Genomic DNA, 27293 nt, shown 5'->3' on the forward strand with positions numbered 1-27293 from the left:
AGCGTTGCCTGCTGCCTGTTTTTTTCATTGGTTTTTAACCAAAAACCGATTTCTTGAATTTATATAGAACTTTTATGGTTCCTCATCAACCCAGTGAGGCTGGTATCCCCTTTTGTAGATTAAGAAACTGAAGCCCAGAGAAGTTAAGTGACTTGCCTAAAGTCTTAAGGTCACAGTGGTGATTAGATCCTGGCCTTCAGAGTATTTATTGAGTGCTTTCTGGGTACAGAGCATTGTACTAAGCATTGGGGAGAGTTCAAAACAATAGAATTGATAGATGCCACCTTTGCCCATATGAATATTTCAGTCTACATTACTGAGCACTCCATAAAAGGAAGCACTGTGGCCTCATGGATAGAGCAAGGGCCTGAGAGTAAGAATGATCAGGGATCTAATCCCAGCTTCTCCACTTGGCTTCTTTGTGACCTTGGACAAGTCACTTCACTTTCTGTTCCTCCTTACCTCATCTGTAAAATGGAGATTAAGACTGTGATCCCCATGTGGGACATGGACTGTGTCCAAGCTGATTACCTTATATCTACTCCAACTCCAGTTCTGGGGTCTTGTCTTGTTTAATGCTGTCGAGTCGTATCCGACCCATAACTTCATGGACACATCTCTCCCAGAACGCCCCATCTCTATCTGCAATCGAGTTCTGGGTTAGATACAAGATAATCAGGTCCCACTGTCTAAGTAGGAGGGAGAACAAAGCTGGGATTAGAATTCAGATCCTCTGACCCCCAGACCCATACTCTTTTGCATTTAGGCCACACTACTTCCCACAGCAATCAGTAGAGAAATATCACTGATTGAGTAATTTATCAGTTCAAGAAGGATGAAGGGCTGAGGTTAGGTGTTCTTGCCATGACAATAACTAGTTTCCAACAGGGCCTGGGACAGAGTTGCTGCCTTCCAGAGCCCCCATCTCCGGCACACTTGGCAGTGCAGTCCTGCTCGTCACTTATCCAAGCTCGACTGTGCTACTCCTCTCTTGTTTTTTTGTCAGTTTCGCTGCCCATTTCCACCCATGGGGATAGTAAACTTACTACAAACCACCCACGCACTTCGTTCCTCTAATACTAACCTTCTCGCTGTACCTCAATTTCGTTTATCTTGCCACTGACCTCTTGCCCACATCCTACCTCTGGCCTGAAACGCCCTCTCTCTTCTTATCAGACAGGTAATTGCTATGCTCCACTTCAAAGACTTATTGAAGGCACATCTCCTCCAAGAAGCCTTCCCTAAGCCCTCCTTTTTGCTCCCACTCACTTCTGCGTTGACCTGACTTGCTCCCTTCATTCATCCTTCCCCTCATCCCCAAAACAAATATGTATATATCTGTAATTTATTTATGCATATATAAATAACATATTTATCTCTCCCCATCTATACTGTGAGCTCATTGTGGGCAGGGAATGTCTCTGTTGTACTCTCCAAAGCGCTTAGTATAATGCTTTGCACACAGTAAACACTAATAAATATGAATGAATAAATCCTTTTTAGTAACCCTGGAAAGGGATATGTTGGAAAGGAACTTATGCAAGCAAATTATTGAGCTGGGCACTTAAAGAATAACAACAACAAAAAAAACCTCACAAATTGGACACAGCCTATACCTTCTAGTAGCTCACAATCTATGGGAAAGGGATCGTAGGAAGATTTAACACTTCAGCATTATGCATGTAAAAATTAAAAATTAATAACGGTAAAAACAGTCAAACTAGGGCCACTGGATGAGGATGTGCTGGCCACCTCTATAGAATTATAGTAGACAGATTTTTTCCCCGCTAATAATAATAATAGCTGGTAATCAGGTTGTTCACTGTCTCTGTCCTACATGGGGCTCACAGTGTAAGATGGGAGGGAGAACAGATGCTGAATCCTATGTTACAGATGAGGAAACTGAGGTACAGAGAAGTTAAGTGACTTAATAATGGTGGTATTTGTTAAGCGCTTACTATGTGCCAAGCAGGTCACAGAGCAGGCAAGTGACAGACCAGGGATCAGAACCCTTCAACCCAGTTTCTAGTAAAATTGCTAGAGTTCATCTAAGTAACTGATGGCTCAAATGAGATTTTGGAAGTATGTGCATCGCCAAAACTATCCTCTCCAAGACTTTCATTGCCAGAGGCAGGGCACTGTTGGCTGAGAGTTGAAATACATCCCGACAGGCTGTTTTGATGCTTACCTGCCAGCCCTGGGTGTGTTTCCTTCCTTGGTGTTGCCAGGGCCAAGGGAGTGTCCAGCGTGGTAGTAGAAGAAAGCAGAGCCCAGGGACATCAAAGTCGAAAGGCAGAAGCTCCAGTTCCTTCTTGCCTTCAAAGGAAAGGGCATGAGGACCAGGTCGAGAGAGAAAAAGGGGATTTAAGTCTCTAATAAAGTACCTTGGATTTCTAAAGCGTTTTTGTTTTTCCATAGCTCTTTCACATTACTTATCTCATTTTGTCTACCCAACTATCACTGTGAGTTCGAGGGGCAGGTTTTATTATCTCCATTGAGGAACCTGAGGTTCAGAAAAGTCATGACGTACCTGTGGCCCCACAGCAAGCCAGTGATAGAACTGGGACAAAAACTAGGCCCGGTGGGTCCCAGCCTCATGCCCTTTTCACTGGGCCTCTGTGTCTCGGAACCTGGGGGTTTACCCAGCGTGAGCCACTGCACCCTTGACTTTAATATGAGGGTTTTTAAACACCTCATGAATCTCCAAGCCAACGAGCAAACGTTGGGAAACTTTGCCTCCAACCACTATATCGGAGGAATCGTGATGCCCAAAGGTTGTTTGGCTGGAGTTCTGGCAAGGAGCGGCAGGCAGGTGCCACGACCAGGATTGATTGTGTTTTAACCATTTTAACCATAAGCTGCTGTTGGCTGCTGATCTTAGCTAAGCAGTCTGTGCCATTCTAAAAGCAGCATGGCCTGGTGGAAAAAGCATGGTCCTGGGAGACAGAGGACATGGGTTCTAATCCCAGCTCCACCACCGGCTCCTGTGTGCCCTTGGGCAAGTCACTAAACTTCTTTACCTCAGTTACATAATCTTTAAAGTAGGCATTAAGACTGTGAGCCCTATGTCGGACAGGGACTGTGTATGAAGTGTCCCAACATGCTCAGCTTGTATCTGCCCCAGCAGACAGGGACTGTGTACAAAGTGTCCAACGTGCTTAGCTTGTATCTGCCCTAGCGCTTCATACAGTGCCAGGCACAAAGTAAGTACTTGAAAAATGCCATTTTCAAAAAGCATTTTGGTGGCGTTCTCGAACGTTTGGAAGCCCAGGGTCCTACAGACTTGCCAGAAGATGCAGTAAGCTTGCTTTAGGTTTCATGTGAAAATCAAATATAAACCCGTATGTGATGTATCATCTTAATGGTATTTATTGAACACTTCCTGTGTGCAGAGCACTGAACTGACAGCTTGAGAGAGTATACTATAACAGGGTTGATAGGCTGGATATTCGCTGTCCATAGTGAGTTTACAGTCTATAAGGGAGGATGGACATTAATAGGGAGGCTAAGATTCTGAAGTATGATATTTCGACACATGAAAACTCTGCCAAGAAACCAGGCTTTGAGGTCATCTTTGGACACTTTTCTTACCTCACTTCCCCTTTTGTGCTCTCCCTGTAGGAGAAATCCTTTCTCTTCCACTTGTTTGTCTTTCACTTTGAAAATCTGGGCGCTGTAACTCACAATACAGTCGACGTTGAGCAGTGAACGTATGGTTATCGGCTTATGGAAATATTGGGCCTCCAGGTGCTCACCGGGCCAGGTGGCCAGTGTAGGTTCAGGCTTTTGGGTCCTAACTGGGTAAATAACTAGGTAACTAGAAAACTGGGTAAATCACTGCTCACTGTTGGCTTCATAGCTCTCCATCACCTTGCCCCCTCCTAACTCACTTCCTTCTACAGCCCAGTCCATACACTCTGCTGCTCTGGTGCTAACCTTCTTACTGTGCCTAGTTATCGCCTGTCCTCCTGTCGACCCTTGACCTGGAAGACCCTCCCTCCTCAAATCCGCCTAACTAGTACACTTCCCCCACTTCAAAGCCCTACTGAAAGCTCATCTACTCCAAGAGGCCTTCCTGGACTAAGTCCCCCTTTTCTTCTGCTCCCCATCCCCTCCCCACATTGCCCCCGCTCCCTCCCTCTGCTCTCCCCCCCCCCGCCGCACATCACTTATGTGTATACATGTACACATTTATAATTCTATTTTATTAATGATTTGTATATATGTATAATTCTATTTATATTGATGCCTGTTTACTTGTTTTGATGTCTGCCTCCCTGTTCTAGACTGGGAGCCTGTTGTGGGCAGGGATTGTCTGTTTCTTGCGGGATTGTACTTTCCAAGAGCTTAGTATAGTGCTCTGCACACAGTAAGTGCTCAATAAATACGATTGAATGACTGAATGAAATCCCGACTCTAACCTTTTGCCTATTGTCTCCCCTTCTAGGAGCTGAAGTTGCCCGTGTACAGAGCCCGCTCCCCGCTTATTGGGATGCGCCGCTATTTTGCCGACCTCTTGGCTCTGCTCAGCAATCACTGCCAGCTATGCCCCACAGCTCGGCACCTGGCAGTCTACTTGCTAGACCTCTTCATGGATCACTACGACGTGACAACCAAGCAGCTGCACACCGTGGCCATGGCCTGTCTCTTGCTCGCAAGTAAGTGGATGCGCTCATTTGGGCAGAGCAATGGGCCCCAAATATAGTGACCTGCTCCTTTGAGTGTTTAATTCCAGCTGCACCTTTCAGAGAGAACCTCAAATCACTTTATAGGACAGTGGCTAGACAGGCTTTGGAACCTTGTTTGGAGCCATTTCTCATGCACATTGTGGAGAGCGGGAGACAATTGTGTCAAAGGGATGATTGGTTTAGATTTGGGGAGGTGGGGGTGGCCACATGTCACTTAATGAGCAGTACCATAAGGATCTGTAACTTGTTAGTTTTTTTACATGTAACTGGAAGGAGAAATGTTGTGGGATAGAGATGAGAAACACTTGTGACTTTTATCTCCCTCTAAATCCCTCTAAATTACTTTCAAAAGTTAGGATGCGTGCATGCTGTGGGGAATTCTGAGCCAAAAGGTTTTACTCGAAAGTGGTAAATGGATCTTCCAACTTCATTATTGGTGGCCCCTCTTTCCCAGCATACTAATATATTTTTATTACCCTATTTATTTTGTTAATGACGTGTACATCCCCTTGATTCTATTTATCGTGATAATGGGGTCTTGTTTTTGTCCGTCTGTCTCCCCCAATTAGACTGTGAGCCTGTCATTGGGTGGGGATTGTCTCTATCTGTTGCCGAATTGCATATTCCAAGCGCTTAGTACAGTGCTGTGCAGATAGTAAGCGCTCACTAAATACTATTGAATGAATGAAAAATGAAATAAGTTTGTCTTGAAATAAGTGTCGGTGAATTGGGACTCCTTAGTTTCTTGGTAATGTAGTGCTCTGCAGATAGTAAGTGCTCAGTAAAATTGATTGATTGGTGTGAAAGCATCCCATAGTGCATTTTGGATATATAGCCACATGTGCTGAGCCCCAACGATTGCTATGGTTTTGTATTCCTGGCCCCAAATCAGTAGTATTTATTGAGCACCTTAGTGTGTGAAGAGCACTGACCTAAGTGCTTGTGGAATTATAATAGAATTAGTAGTCATGATCCAGGCCCTCAAGGAACTACAATCTAGTTGACCAGGTGGCAATAGTCAAGAGGACAAGTTTTCTTAACTGTCTGCCTGCCTGACTGCCTGCCTGCCAGCTAAGACAGCAAATGGTAATTGCATCTCCAGTGATCTGGAGCAAAACTTGTGCCACAGCTGTCAGCCGGAGAGACTTACAGAGAGATTAAATGTTCTCTTTTGCTCTTGCTCTCTCTCCTGTGTTTGCACTTTCTTTTCCTTGCACTCGCTCTCTTCTGTTCTCTCTCTTGGGAGTGTGCCGTGCCCTTCGCTTAAGGAAAAAAAGAACAAAACCCAAAAAAGCCGCCCTTGGCCTGTCCATATTAACATTTGATTCCCTGAATTCATGTAGGCTAATGGAGGAGGCTTTCAGTCACTTCCCAGATGTCCAATGCCGAAGCCTTTCCCCCTCACCTCTACACCTCTATACCTCTATACATGTACTCAGATGCATCCATTTTTCACTTCATATCAGATCGGCCCTGACTTGGCTGAGTTTAAAAGACTGATTTGCTGATGATCGATGGTTTTGCACATTCTGCAAAACCTCAGCCCTAGTAAGAAATGTCCGTTGAATGGGGCAGAAACACGGCTGTGGTGTGTCAGCCCGGCCCCGTGGGCCTTCCTTCAGGAGTGTGCCTGGGCCTAATCTTTTTTTGACATGAGGAGGGGTGGTGGGGGGAGGCACCCTCCCTAAATGAGAGGCAGACAGAGAGTGCACATGGCTCAGGAAAGAGCAGCGCTGCCTTAGGCAGTATAACTGACTTTTCAGGACACCTGCCATATGCTGCTATTGCCCAGTGAGAGAAAAGCTTCCATGGCAGCCCTGAAATCCCTTTCAGCCGTTTTTTTTTTTCCCTTCCTTAAGCTGCTCCACCACCAAGTGGGTGACAAGCTATTGACTGTTCAGTTTTAGTGAATTCACCTTACTCTTTTATCAAAAATAACAGTCCTTGTTTGGCTCCAAACTCTGTAGACCCAGCACGGACTGACCCAGAAGCCCTCATGATCATTTTCAAGCCACCTTGAAAGGTTTTTTCTCTTGTTTTTCCATGAAACGGGCTTTTTGTTCACCTAAATGAGCGGAGAATCTCCCTTTTATGAAAGTGATTGCGTTTCTGTTACAGACGTTCAAGATTGTGTCTGCAGGGATGAGCTCAGGCAAGAGGGTCAGATTAGAAACTCCCCAGCTGTTCCTGGTGTAACTTCTCCAGGACCAGGTCTTCCCTGCCAGTTGCCTGGTTGAAGATGAAACCAGCTGCTTTTTTTTTCCCCTCCCATTCCTAATTGTATACTCAGAGGCATCCATTTTTCACTTCATATGAGATCAGCCCTGACTCGATTGAGTTTTAAAGACTGGTTTGCTGATGACAGATGCTTTTGTAACTTCCCCAGTACCTCACCTCAAAAAGGGCAGACAAAGACACTCCCTGACTGAGATCGTCCAGGGAGGTCAGGAACTGGAGGCCTTTTACATTTGGTGTTCCTGGGGCCCAGAGTAGTGCTCTGCACGCACGCACACACACACACACACACACACACACTCTCTCTCCCCCTCTCTGTCATTCCCACCGCTGATGGTTTTTTCAAAGACCTTAAGAAAGAAGAACTGGCCCACATAACCGTTCTCCCATTGGTGGCCTTCATGGCCATTCTGAAGGGAACACTTTAGCCACAGTTTTGCCCTGGATAATAGAGAGCTTTTTTACGGGAATTCCCAAAGGTCGCAGAGAGGTCTGGGCCTTGAGGAATGATGAGCTATCTCCCCAGGAAGGGAAAAAGGAAATGAAGGAAAGCCACCCGAGGTTCAGCGTGGCTGGATAAGCAGTGAACAAGAAGTTCAGAGGCCCAGCAGAAGAGATTGCCGCCTCAGGGTGAAAGTGTGTGTGTGGACTGTGAGCCAAAGCCACATCATTTGATTCTGACCAAGAGAGAACTAAAGGCTGCATATGGTATGTTATTTATGATATAGGGCGATGACCACCTAAACACACTTCCTTTGGGTAGGGCCTAAACTTCATCTTACACAGTGGGAAAGAGAGCAGTCATGTGTGCAGATGGCTTGTAAACAGTGAGGTCAGTGTGCATCATACTAATGTTCAGGGAGACTGGCCCTTGTCTGTTTGGGTATCCTTGGGGAAGAGAGAAACTGAGCTTGTGAGACTTCTGTCTTTTTTGGAAAATCGTCTTTCTGAACTGCTCATATACTGTGGTGTTTTTCTCTACTGTTTACTTCTATTCATCTCCATCTTTTTTCTCAAGTCTCTTCCTGTTATTTTATCATCCACTTAAGAGGTCTTGCTCAGCGTTGTGTTTTGCATTTCCTCTTTCCACTGGCCTTCTAGTACCTGGATTGCCCTTTCTGTCAATCATTGACTCTGGCTGAGCTGCAGTTTTACAGAAAGTGGAAAACATTTCATGAAAAAACAACCAAAGGCCAAGTCAGAAATTAAAAGAAAATCAAGGGCTGATCCATTAAAAATATTTTCCCTTCTGACTTTTACAGTTAACCGATAAAGAGCTGATCTCTATTTTACTTTGAATGATAATGGCAATGGCAGTAATGATGGAAAATGAAGTGAAAGAGTTTCAAAATATTTGCCATGCTATGGGTGCTTGCTCTCAGAAAGTGATGGTTGTGATAATATTTATTGAGTGTTTACCCAGTGCACTGTACCAAGTACTTGGGGGAAGTACCACAGAATTCCCTGCCCGTAGGGACCTTTGCACTAATGGGAGAGACAGACATTAAAATATATGCAAATAAATAGTAACCTGGGATGTCTTCAAGACCACCTCTTCCTTTGCCTCTATACCATGCAGCTCTTGCAAGAGCTAAATAGACCGGATCTTTTTTGCGGTTAGTCAACTGCTCCTACTAGCAGATGAGCCTTGAGGGAGTCTTTAAAGTTAATTTGGGAAGCTATTACAGTAGATAGGCAGGGGTGGGCACATCCCAGATGGAGTGATCTGTGGGTCTCATGCCTTTTTCCTTGTTTCCCCTCCCCTTCCCACTGCCTTTTCTGCAGTGTGGAACGAGCCTCTAGCACTGGGCCTCCTGAGCTCAACTTGATATATGCCCTGCTGTTCTGCTCTGGCTTGAACGTGTGCTTGCAAAATGGCAAGCATCCGCGCTAACTGCGCTTTAATGGCCCCTTAAGTAGGGAATGGATGGCCCTTTCTCTCTCCCAGACACCGAGATTCCCATAAAAGTTATTGCCTTTCTGCCTGCTGTACCTTACAGGCTCTTTCTACCACTGTTCTGTGTGGCGATTGAGGAAGGTGCTGCCGAGTTCTTCATGACAACTCCATATACTCCAGTTTGTTTTAAGGCCTTGTGTGCAACCTTAATCTCCCTCTGGTAGACAGAGATGAGCACATGCATCTTCCCGACTTGGGGAGTTAGGTGGGGCTCACTTTTTATGGAGAGTTGAAGGTGGCCCTGCCTCCACTCAGATCCAGGAACACCCCTCAGCAATGTGCCCTTTGTGAACTATTCATTACCACGCTGTGAATTTCGATAGTCAAAGCATTCAAGCACCTAATTCTAATTTGGAACCAAACTTGAGTCCCATCCGTCAACCTTGGGCATTTCTCAAAGCCAAACTGTTCCTCAGACTTCTGCCAGTTAAAAATCCAACCCAGTTTTTCAGATAATTTCAGGAGGGGGAGAGAATGGCCTCCTGCAAGGAAAAACAGGAAGAAAGTTTAAGTAGAAGATGAAAAATTGCAGATTGCAGTAGTATTGCCATATCAGGCTGGCAAAGGAAGCCATCCCTCCCTTCCCGCACTGTGTCCACACATGCAGGCATACACAGATAACACAGGAATGTAGCTTATGCACTGTATGGTAATGAATTGTTGAAGAATTTGGGGGTGGGTTTTTTTCCCCTTTCTTTCCTGTAAGGTTCTCAGCAGATTGGCAGCTTCAAATCTCCTTTGGGGGGATTTTGCTTGAAATGCCTCGAGTATCTTACCAAAATGGAAACTCTAGTTTGTGGGTTTTGCTTTTAGTAAACAATAGCATGGGAGTCCTGTACATTAACGTGCCTGGACTCTTAGCTCAGAATGCTTATTTACATCATAATGTTTTCTCAATCCAGAATTACAAACATGAAAAACAGAATAGATTTTTGAGCTAATCTTTTTTCATTTTGAGAGTGGTTGGAGTGGTTATGTCTGCTCCTTTTTTAAAATGGTATTTGTCAAGTGCCTAATATGTACCTATGATAATCAGGTGTGACACAGTCCATGTCCTTCATGGTGCTCTTAGCCTTAATCCCTACTTTACAGATGTGGTACTGAGGCACAGAGAAGCTAAGTGATGCCCAAGGCCACACAACAGACAAATGGCAGAGCCGATATTAAGGCTTAGGGAAGGCTTTTATAGGCCTGAGCACAGAGAAGAATCAGTCACAATCTCAGAGTGGATGGGCAGGAAAAGGCACTGGACCAGTTCTTCACAGGGATGACCCATGGCTGGTTGGAATAAGAGCCACTCTTAAGCCCAAATGGCTGTCAGCTCCACTCAGAATCTGAATGGTAGTAGGGAAAGGGACTCTTTTCACTTCACCATTGGACTTATCTTTCCTCTACTGGACTCTCCCAAGTACTTAGTACAGTTCCTGACCCCCAGTAGGTACTTGGTAGGCTCTGGATTGATTGATTAGCACAGTGCCCTCAATAGATACTGTTGTTATTGTTGTTATTAATAGTTTATTATTCATTATTATTAACAATAATACTACCAGTAAGTATTGTTAATAATAATAATTGTGGTATTTAAGTGCTTACTACATGTCAAGAAGCACTGTCTAAGCACATGTCTAAGCACTGCAGTAGTTAAAAGATAATCAGGTTGGACATAGTCCCTGACCCTAATAGGGCTCACAATCTAAATCCTCATTTTACAGATGAGGAAGTTGAGACACAGAGAACTTAAATGACTTGCTCAAGGTCAGAGCAGACAAGTGGCTGGTTGGAATTAGAACCCAGGTCCTTCTGACTCTTAGGCCTGTGCTCTATCCACTAGGTTGTGGCAACTGTGACAGGACACAATTTGGACAAAGACAGGAAACACATAGTTATGTAGTGGCCTCAGAGTACCAGAAAAAGAGGGCTTTTCCCCAGGTTTATAAATCACCTGACTTTACCTCCATGTGACCTTCTGAGCACTCAAGTTGGTTTGAGAGGCAGAGACCTCCCAGAATGCCACTATTCAAGGAATTTTGATATTTATTTATTTTGTAAGTTTTGGGGTCTGGATAAACCTCGAGAAATGATTAAACTCCCAACAGACACGTGCCACGTCAGTGTGCCGTTGTCTCCAGAAATCCACTTTATGATTTGTAGCCGTTTCATGTAACTCCAACTCTGACATGGTGACTGGAATTCAGGAGCAGAATGTGGGTCGAGTTCAATGCTGCAGTTAGTGTGGGCCCAGAGTTTGAGCAAAAACAAAGTTCCCAGTAAGAGCCTCAGTGTCATGCTGACTTGGATTTCATTTTCTGGATTACCTACTTAAAAAAGGTGAACCATGGTGTCCTACTTTGGGAAAAAAGTTAAGCGTGATGTAAACGGGAGCAACCTCTGCCTCTTATCAATCATTTTTGTGGCAGTATCAATCATAGGCACATGGATCTATCCAGATCCCCTGGTGCCAGACACATCTATGCTGCAATAGCTTGGCTCTAAAGCGAAGGGTTGCCCAATTTCCCCCGTCCCCTCTCTCCCCCTCTTACTTTGTGCTTGTACAGGGAGAAATAAATGTTTGCCGGCAAATAACTCCCTCGAACTTGTGCCAAGTCCACAGAGCCATTCTTTGTGCAAATGCATCCTCCAGACTAATCCCTGGGGAATTACTTATGTTAATGGATCAGTTACAGTATACTTCTCCTGACCTCTCAGTGACCTGAGCCTAATGAGCCCCTCTAAGACAGGAAGCGACAAAGAGCTTCTCAGGAAGCCAGGCAAAGTTGGAAGGCAGCCCAGGGCACCGATGCCTTTCTCCCAAGCCCACTGCTTTTGGGATTTTTAGAATTTTCTGCATTTCGCAGTTGGAGGCAGAGGAGGCTCTGTTTTTGGATGCAGACCTTCTCTTCAGATTTTCCCAGCGTGGTACAGTTGGTCTCACATTTCCTTCCCGTGATACGCAAATATGTTTCAAACTCTGTGCTCAGAAAAAACCTGGGAACTTTAAGAAAGACCTCTGATCCGAAGGTGATTTGTGACCGAATTAGGGCCCCTAATCTCCATGGCTTAGAGGGACATTTTTCTAATATCACACTCCCACTGCAGAATGGAAATCAACTCCTGCTTTTTGGCAAGTGAGTTTGCCTACCGAGGGTGTCACTCATCTGCCTTGCCCCACTTCCTAGTCAGTAATAGTCATGGTCCTCATCAGTATTTATTGAGCACATCCCACATGGTGGAGAGCATTGAACTAGGCACTTGGGAAAGATGTGCTGCCCTCCAGTCAATCAATCAGTGGTATTTATTGATTGCTATCTTGTGCAGAACACTGTACTAAGCGCTTGGCACTGTACTGAGCCTCCAAGAACTTGAAGTCTCATGACAGAGACAGGCCCAAATCTTAAGAAACAAACAGAGAAGTTGAATAAATTAAATAAATAAATCCATATGTGATGAATGCTTAGAGGCTGAGAGGACGATATGAAGGGGAGGTGGTGATCTGCAAGGAGAATATTCTTGCAGGAAGTGGATTTTTAGGAAAGCCTTGACCTTAGAAATGGGAGTTACTTTGTGTCCTTGGAAAAGGAATGTCAGGGTTGGGTAAGTTGAAGTGTCAGTTATACTTTTCACTTTGTGCCAAACCAGAGGTTTCTTTACATCAAGCAAAATCTTTCTGATGCTTCAAAGCATGGCTTATTATTATTTTTTCATGGTTTGGAGTCATTTTGGCATTCGTTGATGTTCCTTCCCCTTTGCCTTCAAACACACCCAATACCTCCCCATCCTAAATAAACAAAACAAAAAAACAACAAAAAAAAAAACCCTTTTCTGGATCCCACTGTACCCAATCATTTGATCTCCAGCTTTACCTCATATTCTTGTTCTGATACCCATTCCAAAAACCTCATATGGGCTCTGGACACTTGCACAGACCTGTACTTACTGCCTCTCATTCTCCATTGCTGTTTCTGTCCTCTTCATCCCACAGAGATGACTCACTTGGGGGACCTTGACTCCCTGCTTGGCCAAGTCAATCAGGCTGTATTTTAGGACCTCAATTCTCCTCAAGCTGTCTGCTCTAATTGTTTTTTTGGAGACCATTCTATCCTGTTACAGCTCTGAGATCCTGTATCTCACTCCCTGACTTCTCTTTTCATTTTACACTCCTTTCTCTGCATAGCTGATCCACTACCACCTGTGAGCAGATGATTCATTCCTAAATCTACCCCCTTTCTAGCTCGCTTATCTGCAGTCTTGGATTTTCTCATGGCCAAGGGCATCGCCAGATAGATTGCCACTCCTCTCCAGCGACTCAAGCACCATATTACCTGAACTGAGCTCCACACCATTGGGAAATCTAGATTGTAAATTTGTTTTGGGCAGGGAGTGTGGGGGGAATGTAATAATAATAATGTTGGTATTTGTTAAGCCCTTACTATGTGCAGAGCACAGTTCTAAGCGCTGGGGTAGATTCAGGGTAATCAAGTTGTCCCACGTGAGGCTCACAGTTAATCCCATTTTACAGATGAAGTAACTGAGGCACAGAGACGTGAAGTGACTTGCCCATAGTCACACAGCTGACAAGTGGCAGAGCTCAGAGTCGAACTCATGACCTCTGACTCCGAAGCCCAGGCTCTTTCCACTGAACAATGCTGCTTCCCCACGTGTAATAAATACCACTGATTGACTGAAGACCCCGAGCATCAGGGACCACTCATTTCTCCTTTATTAGGACAGTGTTTTTCACACAGTAGATGACACATTCCTTAACCAGTGAAATAGAATCAGGTAAAGGATAAAATGACCAAGGCAAAATGCAAAATAGAAAAGTAGAAGAAGCATCAATTAGGTTATAGGAGAGATTCTCCTTAGGCAGAAGAAAGAGTGGTCTTTGCCATCTGTGAAATGGAGATTACAAAAGATAAGCGGGGCCATGGGCCAGCCCAGGGAGGGAGCTACTCATGTGGCTGGCAGTGTAGCAGAGGGAGGAAATATTGGAAAGAAATGTAATAAAACAAAGGACAGCAATAAGTACAAAAATCTCCAAATTGCCAAGGAAGGAGCCAATACCCTCCCAAGTGCTAAGTACAGTGCTCTGCACACCGTAAATGTTCAGTAATGTTCAGTGCTCAACCACTGTTCAGTACCATTGATTGATCCATTACTGCTGCACGGGGCATTTCCTCTCAACCCCTCCTAACCCCCACCCCCCCACCCCAATCAACTGTAATTATTGGAGCCCTTTGGAGTACTGCTAAAGAGTTGGTAGACTCAATCCCTGCCGAGATGAAGCAGGTAGGGGTGAGCAACAGAATTTAAAGATAAGTGGTGAGGGGGTGGGGTGAGTGTCTCTCAGCTTAGAGTTAAGGACTAGATCTTAGTCATGGAGCATATGATTCTCAGGTCTTTATAAGGCTTTCAGAATGGGGTCTTTTTATCAATGATTCATTGGTGTCAGAATAGACCTTGTATGTTTGCATTTAACTCAGTGCTTAGTGTAGGGTTTGGTAAATGTGAAATAAATATTATGAGTAGCCAGAAGGACCTGTCCTTTCATCTTTACGTAGAGCTCCGCACTACCAGATCCTTAGAGAAAGTCTTAAGCATTTAAAACAAATCAGTATTAGATGGTTAAGATTCTCACTCTTGGGTCAAAGACATTATTGTCTCCTGCTTAGAAGCCAGCGACTTCTACCTGACTACCTGACTTTTTGTGCAAATTATCTTCTGCATGTCAGTGTTTCTCTCAGCCCAGTGACAAAACAGTAAACCTAGTTCACACATCTGAAGATTTATTTTGGTTTCCTCTCTTCCCCCCACACCCTCAGCTTTCTGCTCTTGCTTCACATTGCAGTGCCCAAAGGAAGAAGTAATTAGCATCAGAAAGGGGTCCTTTTCAAGCCCTATGCTGCAAAAGAAAAACCAAGCAGACCCCATTTCAGATTCTAGGTTCTGTGTGACTCTTGGGCCTCCTTCAAAGGGGAGGGAAGTGGGGAGAGGCAGTGGGAAGCACCATTTTAACAAGTGTCTCCAAATCCTCGTGGTCAGTTCTCCGGGACTGCAGATTCCCAATTGCCGTCTGGGAAGAGATAAGTAAGTGCTTGGATCTTAGGAACAAAGGCAAAATGTTGTCTCTGTAGTGTTTCTTTATTCTTAACCTTTGTCTCCCCTTGTTTCCCTCCTCCTCCGGTTTATTATGGGCATTATATTGCTGGAGGCCATATGGTTATTGCAGCTCATTGCAATTCAAGCAGCAAAGCAACATTGAACCATTCAAACTGTTTGAGGGGAAGGGACACAAGGTGGGTTGTTTTAGAGTTGCCTTCTTCCCCCAGGTTCAATGGGAGGGGCAGTTTTCCTTTTTGAAAATTGCTACATGTAGCGAGAACATACAAAGAATTTCTAATCCTGAGTGTTAGTTGGTGAATTGTTTCCTTCTGTGCCCTCCCCACCCCGGAAAAAAAAAAAGAAAGCAATAGTGAAAAGCTAGAGCTGAAAGCAGTCCATTCAGTCTCTTCCCCCAAAATTCCAAAACTAAGTCAAACCAACTCAAAGAATAGTTCCTTCGGTGTAATCGTGAGTGCTCTGCATTTGCCCATGGCAGTGGGTAACAGGTTCACATTAAATATGTTTAACTGTCTGCTACAGCCTCGCATTTATAAAGCTAGTTCACTGATGTGTGGCAGGTTGTGTCAGCGGGTTTCTGGTCCCAGGGCATTGATGATTGGCTGGAGGGTCTGGGGCCAGTCAAGACTGGCCCTGGTACCATTGTTTTTCTGGAGTAGTGGGCAGTTGATGGTTTTTCTGCACTTCCTGGTGACAAGGAGAAAGAATTTTCCCTGCCTCTGTTATCTGTGTGTGGATGGAAGATAAGGCTCAGACCTTCAAGTGGTGGGATTTATGTAGCCAGGACAATGAGGTGGCCACTTTTGCGTGTGCAAAAGAGCGTGCTGGGAGTGTGCAAATCCTGAGCAATTATAAATAGAACTTACTTCAGGCCACACTGATCTTAAAGGGAAATGAGCTGAAATAGGAGCCAAAGCGGGGGCCTTGTTGGTGAGAGCTCAAATTTATACAGCCCACTGGGTTATTCCTCTGCACCAAATTCCTCTCCTAAATAATCATGATATTTATTAAGCACTTGCTATATGCCATGCACTGTGCTAAGCACTAAGATAGGTCTAATACAATCTCATCTTGCAACTTGCAACTTTATCTTTCCTAAAAGAAAGTTAGAAGAAAGCCCCTGACATAGATCAGGCACTGGGATTGCTCAGTGAGGTCAGGGAGGAGGATAATCCATGTCAATTCTGGGGCCCATGCTGCAGAGGGGTTGTGTCAAGTGGTGGGTAAATCCCATCAGCCCCAACCAGCTGAAACAGCTGCCAGTTGCAACCTCTGCCTTCAGGACATATAGACAGAACCTGACTCCTGTTCCTTGCTATTCCTGTTGTCCGACATCTCCCAGGACCTTCCTGGACCACTCCCATCTGCAGCTGTTTTGAGGGATGCCTTGAAAACACAGAAGCAACTGTCAAACAGGGTGGCGGTGTGTGTATGTGTGTGTGGGGGGGGAGAGTAATAGAGGAAGGGGAAGATTACCAGGAAGGGAGGGGGTGAGTGTGCTTGCTGAGCCAAAATCCTATACCCAGCTAAAAGCAATCTCCCAGAACCCCTACCCGGATGTGATCGAAGCTTTCCCAGTGAGAATTTGTTCTTTGAAGTTGTTTACCTTGTGGAAGAAGAACTTCTGCCTCATAGTCTTGTGGTGACCAGGTCCTGACTGGTCCTCTTCCTCCTATTCTAGGAAGAAAAGTCAAGAAGGCATTGTCCTTGACTCCTCCCTCTCTTTAAACACTCTTATTCGGGTGTGTCATCTAATCCTAATCCTATCTGTTTTGCCTCCGCAACATTTCCAATATCTGCCAATTCCTTACTGACCTAACCGAGCTGCCTCTTCATTCGTGCAGGCACTTGTGACCCGGTTTGACTACTGTATCAACCTCCTCCCTGCTCTTTTTTTTTGATTAACAGTATTTGTTACGTGTTTACTGTGCCAGGCACTATGTATGCTAGGCCAGGCCCAGCTATTTAGAAGTTCAGGGAAAGTCCGTGTCCCATGTGGGGCTCACAATCTTACAGATGAGGTAACTGAAGCACAAGGAAAATGACTTTCCCAAGGTCGGAGACCAGACAAGTGCCAGAGCCCAGGATTAGAACCCAGGTCCTCTGACTCCCCAGCTTGTACTCTATCCACTAGGCCATGCTGCTTTCATCTGTTTGCCTCCAGTCTTTCCCCTTGCCAGTCTTCTTGGTTTATGCTCATCGTTAAGTACTTGAAGAAGAAATGAAAACTTAGCTACAGGCCAAATGAACCACTGTGGACTTTGAAGTATTAGGTTAATATTTTAATGTCACAAAATGTTGTCCTGGTGATTCAGAATCTTTTCTTTTTCCAACCCTCCTGTGGTCTTCCATCATTCCCCAAGACCCCCAACCACTCCAAAGTGTTCTCTTCCTCAGTTTTGCCACAGGGTGTTGGTCTCCCCTGGTAGACTGTAAGCTCCTTATGGGTAGGGACTACCAACTCTATTTTATTGTACTTTGCCAAGTGCATAGTACAGTGCTCTGCACAGAGTAAACGGTCAGTAGATACCATTGACTGATCGATTGTGTATATATTGCGGCAAAACCTTAAACAGACCCGGGTTGCGGTGGGAGGTGCGAATCAATCCGAACACCAGGAGTTGGCAGAGTCCTTTTGCTCACGAGGAGCGTACTCTAGAATTAGTTTTTACTCCCTCCAAAGTGCCTAACTTGCTGCTAAACCACTGGGACAGTCGTGTTCAGCTTGGAGCACAGGGTTTCACGCACACTCTGTAAATTCATGTCGTGTCTAAATGCTTCATTAGTAAGATGCATAAGGCTGGGAAGGATCTCTAGAAGTCATCTAAGCCATTCCCCTGTCGCCAGGCCGATGTGCAACCCAAAGCCTGCACCTCCACCCCCTACGCTATACTTCCGGTGACAGGTCGTGCACTGATGTGTCTTCCTTTTCTCTGTTTTGCTGCTACCTCAGGCAAATTTGAAGAGAAGGAGGACAAAGTGCCGAAGCTGGAGCAGATGAACAGCCTGGGCTTCATGTGCAGCCACCACCTCATGCTGAGCAAGAAGGATCTCCTGCAGACCGAGCTGCTGCTCCTGGAGGCGTTCGGCTGGAACCTGTGCCTGCCCACCCCAGCCCACTACATTGACTACTACCTCATGGCCTCTGTCAGCAAAAAAGACCTCTGCAACGGCTGGCCCATCACCTCCGTCGCCAAAACCAAAGCGTTCCTGGAGAAGTACACCCACTATTTCCTCGAGGTCTCCCTTCAAGGTAAGGCCCGGAGGAGGGGGCGGAAGGAAGAGGCAAGCTTACTTACTGGTAGGGGAGGGGAGAAATGCTACCTCTAATTGATGCTAGAGCCTGGCTTAGGACAGAAGATCCAGGGCCGGACCCTATTTCCAAGGCGGGGTGCAGGTCAGGGCACACATGGATCACTCAGTACTATTTATTAAGTACTTAGTACAGTGGTCTGTAAACAGTAAGTGCTCAATAAATACCGTTGATTGATCGATTTGGGACAGGGAGTGAGTAGTACTTTGGATCTCCTCCACTTAGTACTTTGGATCTGTTGCCGAATTGTCCATTCCAAGCACTTAGTACAGTGCTCTGCACATAGTAAGCACTCAATAAATACTATTGAATGAATGAATGAATCTCCTCAACATGGCTACTCTCTTTCAGATCACATTTTCCTCAGCTTCCCTCCATCCCTGGTGGCCGCCGCCTGCGTTGGAGCCTCTCGAGTCTGCCTACAGATTTCCCCGTCCTGGACACAAGACCTTGAAAGAATAACAAACTACTCCTGGGACCATCTCAACTCTTGCGCTGATATGATGCTCGCGTAAGGCCGCTCTACATTGTTCTTTTTAAATGGTATTTGTTAAATAGCAATAATGGTATTTGTTAAGCGCTTACTATACGCTAAGCATTGTTCTAAGCGCTGGGGTAAATACGAGGTCACCAGCTTGTCCCACAGTCTTCTTCACCATTTTCCAGATGAGGTAACTGAGGCGCAGAAGTTAAGTGACTTGTCCAAAGTCACATAGCTGATAGGTGACAGAGCCGGGATTAGAACCTAAGACCTCTAACTCCCAAGCCTATGCTCTTTCCACTAAGCCCTGTGCCAGGCACTGGATTAAGCGCCAGGGCAAACAAAAGATTAGCAGTTGGACACAGTCCCTGTTCCACATGGGGCTCATAGTCTTAATCCTCATTTTGTGGATGAGGTAATTGAAGTACAGAGAAGTGAAGTATCTTGTCCAAGGTCACGCAGAAGACGAGTGGTAGAGCCAGGCTTAGAGCCAGGTCTCTGCGTTTTCCACTAGGTCATTCTGCTTCTCAAACCTGGTCGGGGGTGAGAGATCTCTCACCAGCAGAGGCTTTTCTCTCTGACCGTGGTCTAGGTTGCCTTTCCTGCCTTCCAGCTTTTCTGCCCATGAAGCCACGTGGGCCCAGTACCACCCTCCCTAGCTTGCTTTGTATTCTCCCCACCGCTTTCCGCTCCACTGGGCAGATAGCCTCGAGCTGACTACACTGCCATAGTCTCTTGTTGGAAACAGTACTGCTGTTCTCATAAAGGGGTTTTAAGTGAGTTGCAGATTATAATAGAAATGTGATACTTTTCAGTTTAATTTCTTCTCCTATTTCCTCCTTGTGGCGAAAGACCTTTGACTGTATATTCTGAGGATAGAATAGAAGGATTCAAACTGCCAACTGGAAAGTTGAATGCTGAGATGGGGATGTGATTTAGAGATCCAGATCATGCAAGAAAGAGATTCACGGTTGCCCATTGGGTTTGCAAGGTGGTAGGCTCCAAAGTGACACATGCAGTCAGCAGAAGGATCTGAAGGCAGAAATAGCCAATACAGTAGAGTTGGTAGACACAATCGTTGCCCTCAAGGAGTCCAGTGGGCGCAAGGATCTACCCCGACCCTAATGATGAGGGAGAGTGTGTGTGAGATCCTGTAATGGTGGAGGCCTCGATGGAAAGCATCCGTCGGCTCCTGGTGCATCCTGAGCACATCCTTTCTTGGGGCGAGCCTTCTCCAGGGGTGCTGGCTCCCTCCATGTAATGGGCTCTTTCAGGATCAGATCGAGGTCTCTTCCATCCCTAGGAGTGTGGGTTCCTATGCACGGAGTCCAGTGGAAGCGATTTTTCCTCACTGGGGTCTTTTCTCCCCTCCCAGGGCCTATGAGAGTGACATCAAAGAGGCAAGCAAAGCGAAGAGCCAGCCCGGGGGCCTGCAGCCCCAGATGGTGCTGTCGAGCCCGCACCAGCCTCCGACGCAAGTGCTGTTCCAGCAGCCCCCCTACCCGCCGCTGGCCCAACAGCCGGCCACCCTGTCCCAGTTCCAGGGCCCCGTCCAGGACCTGTGCTCAGCCTACCGTGACTCCCTGCAGACCCACAGGTCCCGGGGCCTCATCTCGGGGAGCACCGGCACCAGCACCTCCTTGCACTCTTACTCCGCTCTGCCAGCCGGGATACAGCCCGCGCTGCGGACTCTACCCCTCCAGGGCCCGATCACCATGCAGGTCACCATCGCCGCCGAGCCCAGGCACTGCCTCTCCTTGAGCTACGGGGGCAGCTATTTCAGCGGACACCACTCTTACCCCACAGGATGTTTTGACAGATGATAGACTAGCAAGAGGACAAAATATCGAAGATCTGGGTCTGGACCGAGGGGGAGGGAGGGAAGAGGGCTCTGGAGGTGAATAAATAGAGTGCTGACTATCTGATAATAAGTGTGAGAGAATTGATGACTCTTGCAGGGGAGGGAGGCACGGGGAGAGGGAGGGAGGGAGCCCTCCTCCGGACTGAAAAAGGGGAATACGTAGAATCACCGAGTATTGGAATTTTGCCCTTCTACAAACATGGAGACTTGGAAAAGAGTGACGAAGATTGCAATGACATACCTCACCAAGAACGTTCCTCTCTAGAGCGACTCTTGCGAACCGTCGGCCGAGGGGGCGGGTTTGCCAGCGCCTTCCGGACCCTGGACTCCGTTTCATCAAGGTGACTCAGCGTCGATGGACAGATGCCCTGGGACGGAGGGGCTTTTGGTTCAAGAACATTTTCAGTTTTAGCATTGAAGGGATTCTGATGCTCATGGCAGCTATGTCACTGTAAACCACTGTTGGAAAGGATTTTTATACTGAAGTTTCCTTGATCCCCTTTGGGAAGGCCAAGGAAAAATGGTGCTGTCCTATCCTGGACATAAAATCACAGAGCGCAAAAGCTATATTTAAAGAACAAAAACACAAAGACACATCGCATTGCCTGACTTGCGGCCGGGTGGAAGATCTTGGTCTCTATGCCTTTGTCAAGCTAAAATTTAACTCTGCCTTTCGATTTCTAAGACTGAGATGCTGCTGTCTCCTTAAGTGACTTAGCTTTTGTTCAGTAAGATTTCTTGTTTACAAGCTGTATCAGGGATTTACTATTACTTGAAGAATTCTGAGGATAATTTTTATATATGTTGGAGGGCTCCCTGTCCCCTTCCACTAAGTATTTTGGACTTACTGTGTCTCACGTCCTACCTAGTAAAAATTGATGACGAAAATTGTTTTTAGTAAGAAGAAAAAGGGAACCTAATGTGAAGTTAGGAAGTGTCACTTTCTCCTGAGCTTGCAGTACCAGATGGCTCATACATTTGTGTTTTAAACCTTGTTAACCTTTCAACTCCCCCTGTAAGTAGCTGTAACAGAGAGATGGTTGAACAGTAGCAAAAGGAGGCTAATCTTTTTCTTCCTCATTCAGTGGCTTGGTTAAAGTGTGGCAGAATTTGGGTGTTTTGTGTTGGTGGGTTGTTTTTTTTATCGCCATAACTGAACGGCAGGATAACTTGGGAGAATGGTAAAAATTCATATTGGGTTAGGATGGAAAATGAAACACTTGATATGTAAGCAATTGGTAAGATTGAAAGCCAGTATTTGAGGTGTCTGCAGCTAAAGGGTTCTCAGGATGACAAAGTATAAACAAGGTGCAATATGTTTTTACTCTGACTTTGTGGCACAGTCTCTGTGGTTGGGGTTTCTGTTTTTTTGTGTGTTGTTTTTTTTTGCATTGGGCAACTTTGTGATATTTTTAAGAGAATTGTTTTAAGCAAGGAATCCGTGGCTTAAAACAAAACAGTTTTCTAAGGCTGCAGTAAACTGAACCTCCTTTACAATGTTGTATTTTGCAACCAGGAGCTCTATTAAATTTGAAGATGCTAGTGCCCTTACTGTTAGAAGGTGAAGTTCAACAGAATCACAGACACAAATCTGAAAAGCAAAGGAAACCTTACAACTTTCGAAGGTAAACAGGCTGCCATTTCTCAAACAAAAATAGCTTTAGGAAACTTAGCATTTAGTGTTTTTTTAATTATTATTATTCTGTCTTATTTGTATTTATGTGTTTGGACTCCTTGCTGTTATACTTAATGCCTGCTGCAACACACGAGCCACTGAGGCTGGCATATATTGAGAGTTATGTGGAGTCCCTGTTTGAACATCTTACAGCAGGCCTTGTTCACCCTCCTTTGGGTAAACTGTGTCCAAGTTGGTACCCGCTGCTATCCTATGCAGGATGTTCCCCAATAAACAGATAACCCATGTTTTCATGTCTATGCTGTCTTTATCTAGAGCTTCTCTTGCTAGGCATGGGAAGAGTCCTCTTGCTGTTTTATTGAAACTGTATTTTGAGTCCTTCAGGTCCCAGAACAAGTTCAGGCTATCTGAATTTTCATCGTGGAAAGCCTCCCCAGCCTCGGCCGATACTTGAGGTGATCTCTGAGCTATAAACCCAGTTTTTGCAGGCCTGAAAGAACAGTAGTCACTGCTCAACCTGAGCCTCATCTTGGCCCTAACTGGGTTTTTCCCAGCAAAGGAGAGGCTGCTGGCCTAGAGAGGAGAGAGAGAGGGTCATAAGAATTGTGGTGGTTTTTAAGCACTAATTAGTCGAGCACGGAACTAAGTGTGGGGGTAGATGTGAGCTAATCAGATTAGATACAGTCCCTCTCCTGCACGGGTCTCACAGACTGAAAGCAAGAACAGGTACTGAAGCCTTGTTTTCCAGAACTTTGGCCCAGAGAGGTTGACTTGCCCAAGTTCACTCAAGAGGCAGAGCTGGGATTAAACCTAGGTCCTCTGGCTCCCAGCCTTGAGCCTTTTCTGCCAGGCCACAGTGGTTTATGGTGGCAGAAAGGGAAGGAGGACCAGGGGGTAAGGGTGAGGGCCCTGGAGCCGGGGAGGGAAGAGCAGAAGCACACTGAAGATAATGAAGTTCTGGCTTTGTGGGATGAATGGAAGAGCTCATGGGTTTCTTGTTGTTTTTGGTTTTTTAACAGTTTTTGTTAAAGGCACTGTGCTGAGTGCTGGGGTAGATACAAGCTATTCAGGTTGGACATTGTCCATGTCCCACAAGTGGTTCACAATCTTAATTTTACAGACTCTGTAGATGAAATAACCGCGGCACTGAGAAATTAAAGTGATTTGCCCAAGGTCACGCAGCAGACAAGTCACAGAGCTGGGATTAGAATCCAGTTGCTTCTGACTCCCAGACCCATGCTCTATCCATTAGGCCATGCTGCTTCTCCATGTGGAAAAAGAGGGGAGAGGGCTAGGAAATGTAGACATAAATTGACAAGGTAATCAGCTGAAATCTGGCGGAGAAGCAGCCAAAGCTATAAAGCCGGGAGCCCCATGTGGGATGTGGACTGTCTTCAACCTGATTATCTCACATTGATCCCACACTTAGTACAGTGTCTGGCACAGAGTAAGTGCTTAACAAATGCCATTAAAAAGAATTCAGATTGAGGACACATGTGAACATGGCGTGGGGTAAGGGTAGAAGGTGGTGGACAGTCAGCTAGGGTGGAGAGGGGCAGCACGCTCTGTGGCAAACCAAGCCCTGGTCAGCAATAATACGTCGGTTTCCTATAGCACTTTTATTGCTAAAGCACTCTTACATTAACCCTGTAGATGTAACAACCCTTTGAGGTAGAGTGGGCATTTATTATCCATTATTTATTATTATTTATTTATTTATTATCCATTTTTACAGATGGGGAATCTGAGGGAATCTGGGGAATCTTCTCTTTAACAGAGAAGTTAAAGTGACTGGACCATGATCACAAGGCAGGTTAGCGGCCCCGCTCAGACCCGCACTGAGGTCTTCCGACTCCGAGTACCCGGGGCCCATTGGATGCAGGCCGCTACCTGGGCCCCGGTGCCAAGTTCCCAAGGACTTTACAATCTCGGGTTTCTTTCCCATCAATCAATTAATCTTATTGCTCTCAGTCCCCTCACCCTTCCTGACTCTAGCTCCGCTGGTAGCCACTGAGCAGGAAGGCTTTGCCTCCTCTTTGGTCAGCAGCTGTCTGCCGAGGCACTCGGCCCCCTCCCGCCCCCGCCTCCCCCTCTGAAGGGTCCCGTTGAACGTGACATCCATTACGGAGATGGGCTAATAAAAGTCTGGCATTGTCCTCCCCCTCTGCCACTGCCGATTTACAGAATAGAAACTGATTCCAGCTTAGGGCCCAGAACACGCTTGCCAGCAGCCAAATGAATAGCTTCCTGGGCACCTGCTATGCTGCTAATATAATTGAAAGCTCCATCCGCATCTTATTTGCTTCAAATTCGGTTCTCTGGCCAGCCTCTGGTCTCTCGGGCTGTCCCCTAAATTAGTATTCCTCTAAATAATGCTCCTCCAGCCTCTGGACTGTTGCTTGGACAGTCGTGGCCATTGCCGTGACCTTGGAGAATGCCGTTTCCGCTGGAGGATGAGGTTAGGCAGCGAAGGCAGTTGTCCCTGGTTTTTATTTACACTGCAGGGTCGCAGATCGCTCAGGGGGGGCTCGTGTTTCCTGGCTTTTTATATAAATATTTTCTCGGCCATTTTTCCCAAGGAAAGCGACTTCCAGGACACTCCTCACTCCATATGAAAGCCCGAGTGGAGCAAAAAATACAGGGCTTGTGTAACCCCATGTGTACTACCGTCAGCGAGGTCACTTTGCATCTCTGTAGCATACCAGCCAGAAAGCCGTGGGGATGAGAGTGCTGGGCTGCTTCTCTAGTGTTCCAGCAGGAAAAAGTGGGATTTCAGAACCACAGTAAGTTAAATTCCGAATCTACCAGACGAGCGCGGATATCTCGTAAAAGCCTGGATAATCGAATTTCTCGGTTGCCCAAGGTCTGCATAATAATAAGAATAATGTTGGTATTTGTTAAGCGCTTCCTATGTGCCGCGCACTGTTCTAAGCGCTGGGGTAGGTAGGTTGTCGCCCGTGGGGCTCACAGTCTTCACATTTGACAGATGAGGTCACTGAGGCCTAGTGAAGTGACTTGCGCAAGGTCACACAGCTGACAGGCACCTAAGCTTGTTGTGGACAGGGAGCGTGTCTACCAACTCTGTTATAGTGAGAGTTGTGTACAGTGCTCCGCACAGAGTAAGCACTCAATAAATGTGAGGGTTTTACTCTAGCTCGAATCCCTCCCAGCACTGCAGACTACCGAATGCAGCGAGTGGGCAGTAATAGTGCACCATCTACTGGTCAAAGTGGGAACATCTGGTCCTGTCCTATGGAGCGCTTACTTTGTGCAAAGCACTGTACTGAGCGCCTGGGAGGGTACAATGCAACAACAAGCCGACACATTCCCTGCCCACGACGAGCTCACAGTCTAGAGGGGGAGACAGATAGTAATACCCATAAATAAATTCGTTACAAACATATACAGGGTTAATAATAATAATGTTGGTATTTGTTAAGCGCTTACTATATGCCGAGCACTGTTCTAAGCGCTGGGGTAGATACGGGGTAATCAGGTTGTCCCACGTGAGGCTCACAATCTTAATCCCCCTTTTAATAATAATAATAATAATAATAATGTTGGTATTTGTTAAGCGCTTACTATGTGCCGAGCACTGTTTTAAGCGCTGGGTGAGATACAAGGTCATCAGATTGTCCCACATGGGGCTCACAGTCTTCACCCCTATTTTACAGATGAGGTCACTGAGGCCCAGAGAAGTGAAGTGACTTGCCCAAGGTCACACAATGGACAAGCAGCAGAGAGGGGATTAGAACCCATGACCTCTGACTCCCAAGCCCGGGCTCTTTCCACTAAGCCACGCTGCTTCTCATTACATACAGATGAGGGAACTGAGGCCCAGAGAAGTGAAGCGACTTAACCAAAGTCTCACAGCTGACAGGTGGCGGAACTGGGGTTAGAACCCATGACCTCTGATTCCTAAGCCTGGGCTTTTTCCACTGAGCCACGCAGTTGCATCGTTTGTCCAGCTTTATCACAAGTAGTTCCATTTTCAGCTGACCTATGCCCTCTGTCCAGTTGCTTCTATGTGTGATTTTAGAATTTTAAAGGTTGAAAGCAGAGTGACCTAGTGGATAAAACACAGGCCCAGGAGTCAGAATGAACTGGCTCTAATCCTGGCTCTGCCAGTTGTCTGCTTGCTGGGTGACCTTGGACAAGTCACTTAACTTCTCCTTGCCTCAGTTACCTCATCTGTAAAATGGGCATCAAACTTGAGCCCTAAGTGGGATAGGGACTGTGTCCAACCTGATTACCATATGTCTACCCTAGTGCTTAGAACAGTGTGGGGCACGTTAATAGGCACTTAACAAATGCCATAAAATATATATTTTTTTAAAGTTATCCCTTCCTCGTCCCCACACTACTCCATGATCTTGCTGCTGAGTGCAGTGGTTCCAACACAGCCTTAGGGCTGATATGGCTCCAAGAAGAAAACGCAGCCCATCTGGTGTAAGTGCTTAGTGTGGGAAGCAGGGGATCGTTCCCCCTGAAGAAGCGCAAACATTGGCCCGATTCGGAATTTCTTCCAAAAAATGGTACCTGTGGTTCCCTGTGGTTCTGGCGTGACACATGTAATACATGCATCTCCTTGTCCAGAATTTGTAAGGTCCTTCAGTGGCCACCCTAGGCATAGGGATCCAGCTCCTTTCTGATCTCCAACTTCCTGTCTTTCCCCATTTCAGTCTGTACTTCACTCTGCTGCCCAGATTATCTTTCTACAGAAACACTCTGGGCATGGCACCCCCCTCCTCGAAAATCTCCAGGCCTATCAACCTTCATATGAAACAAAGCCTCCTCACTGTTGGCTTCAGAGCTCTCCATCGCCTTGTCCCCTCCTACCTCACCTCCCTTCTCTCTTTCTACTGCCCACCCTGCACGCTCTGTTCCTCTGTCGCTCACCTTCTCACGGTCCCCTGTTCTCACCTATCCTGCCGTCGACCTCTGGCCCACGTCCTCCCGCTGTCCTGGAACGTCCTCCCTCCTCACCTCCGCCAAACTGACTCTC

General features: G+C 46.1%; 1 protein-coding gene across 4 annotated transcripts in view; it reads left to right on the plus strand.

Moving 5' to 3' along the window:
- Positions 1-22577, plus strand: part of CCNJL (cyclin J like) — a 44419-nt gene extending 21842 nt beyond the window's left edge. For all 4 annotated transcript variants that reach the window (XM_007655278.4, XM_029052213.2, XM_029052216.1 and 1 more), the window contains 4 exons: positions 4448-4658; positions 17951-18250; positions 18662-18821; positions 20167-22577. In XM_007655278.4, the coding sequence (XP_007653468.2) occupies positions 4448-4658; positions 17951-18250; positions 18662-18821; positions 20167-20614 (1119 nt within the window). In that variant the 3' untranslated portion in view covers positions 20615-22577. The remainder of the gene's footprint in view (positions 1-4447; positions 4659-17950; positions 18251-18661; positions 18822-20166) is intronic.
- The last annotated feature ends 4716 nt before the right edge of the window (positions 22578-27293 follow it).

This window comes from Ornithorhynchus anatinus, chromosome X1, assembly GCF_004115215.2.
Source record: "Ornithorhynchus anatinus isolate Pmale09 chromosome X1, mOrnAna1.pri.v4, whole genome shotgun sequence".
NCBI lineage: Eukaryota > Metazoa > Chordata > Mammalia > Monotremata > Ornithorhynchidae > Ornithorhynchus > Ornithorhynchus anatinus.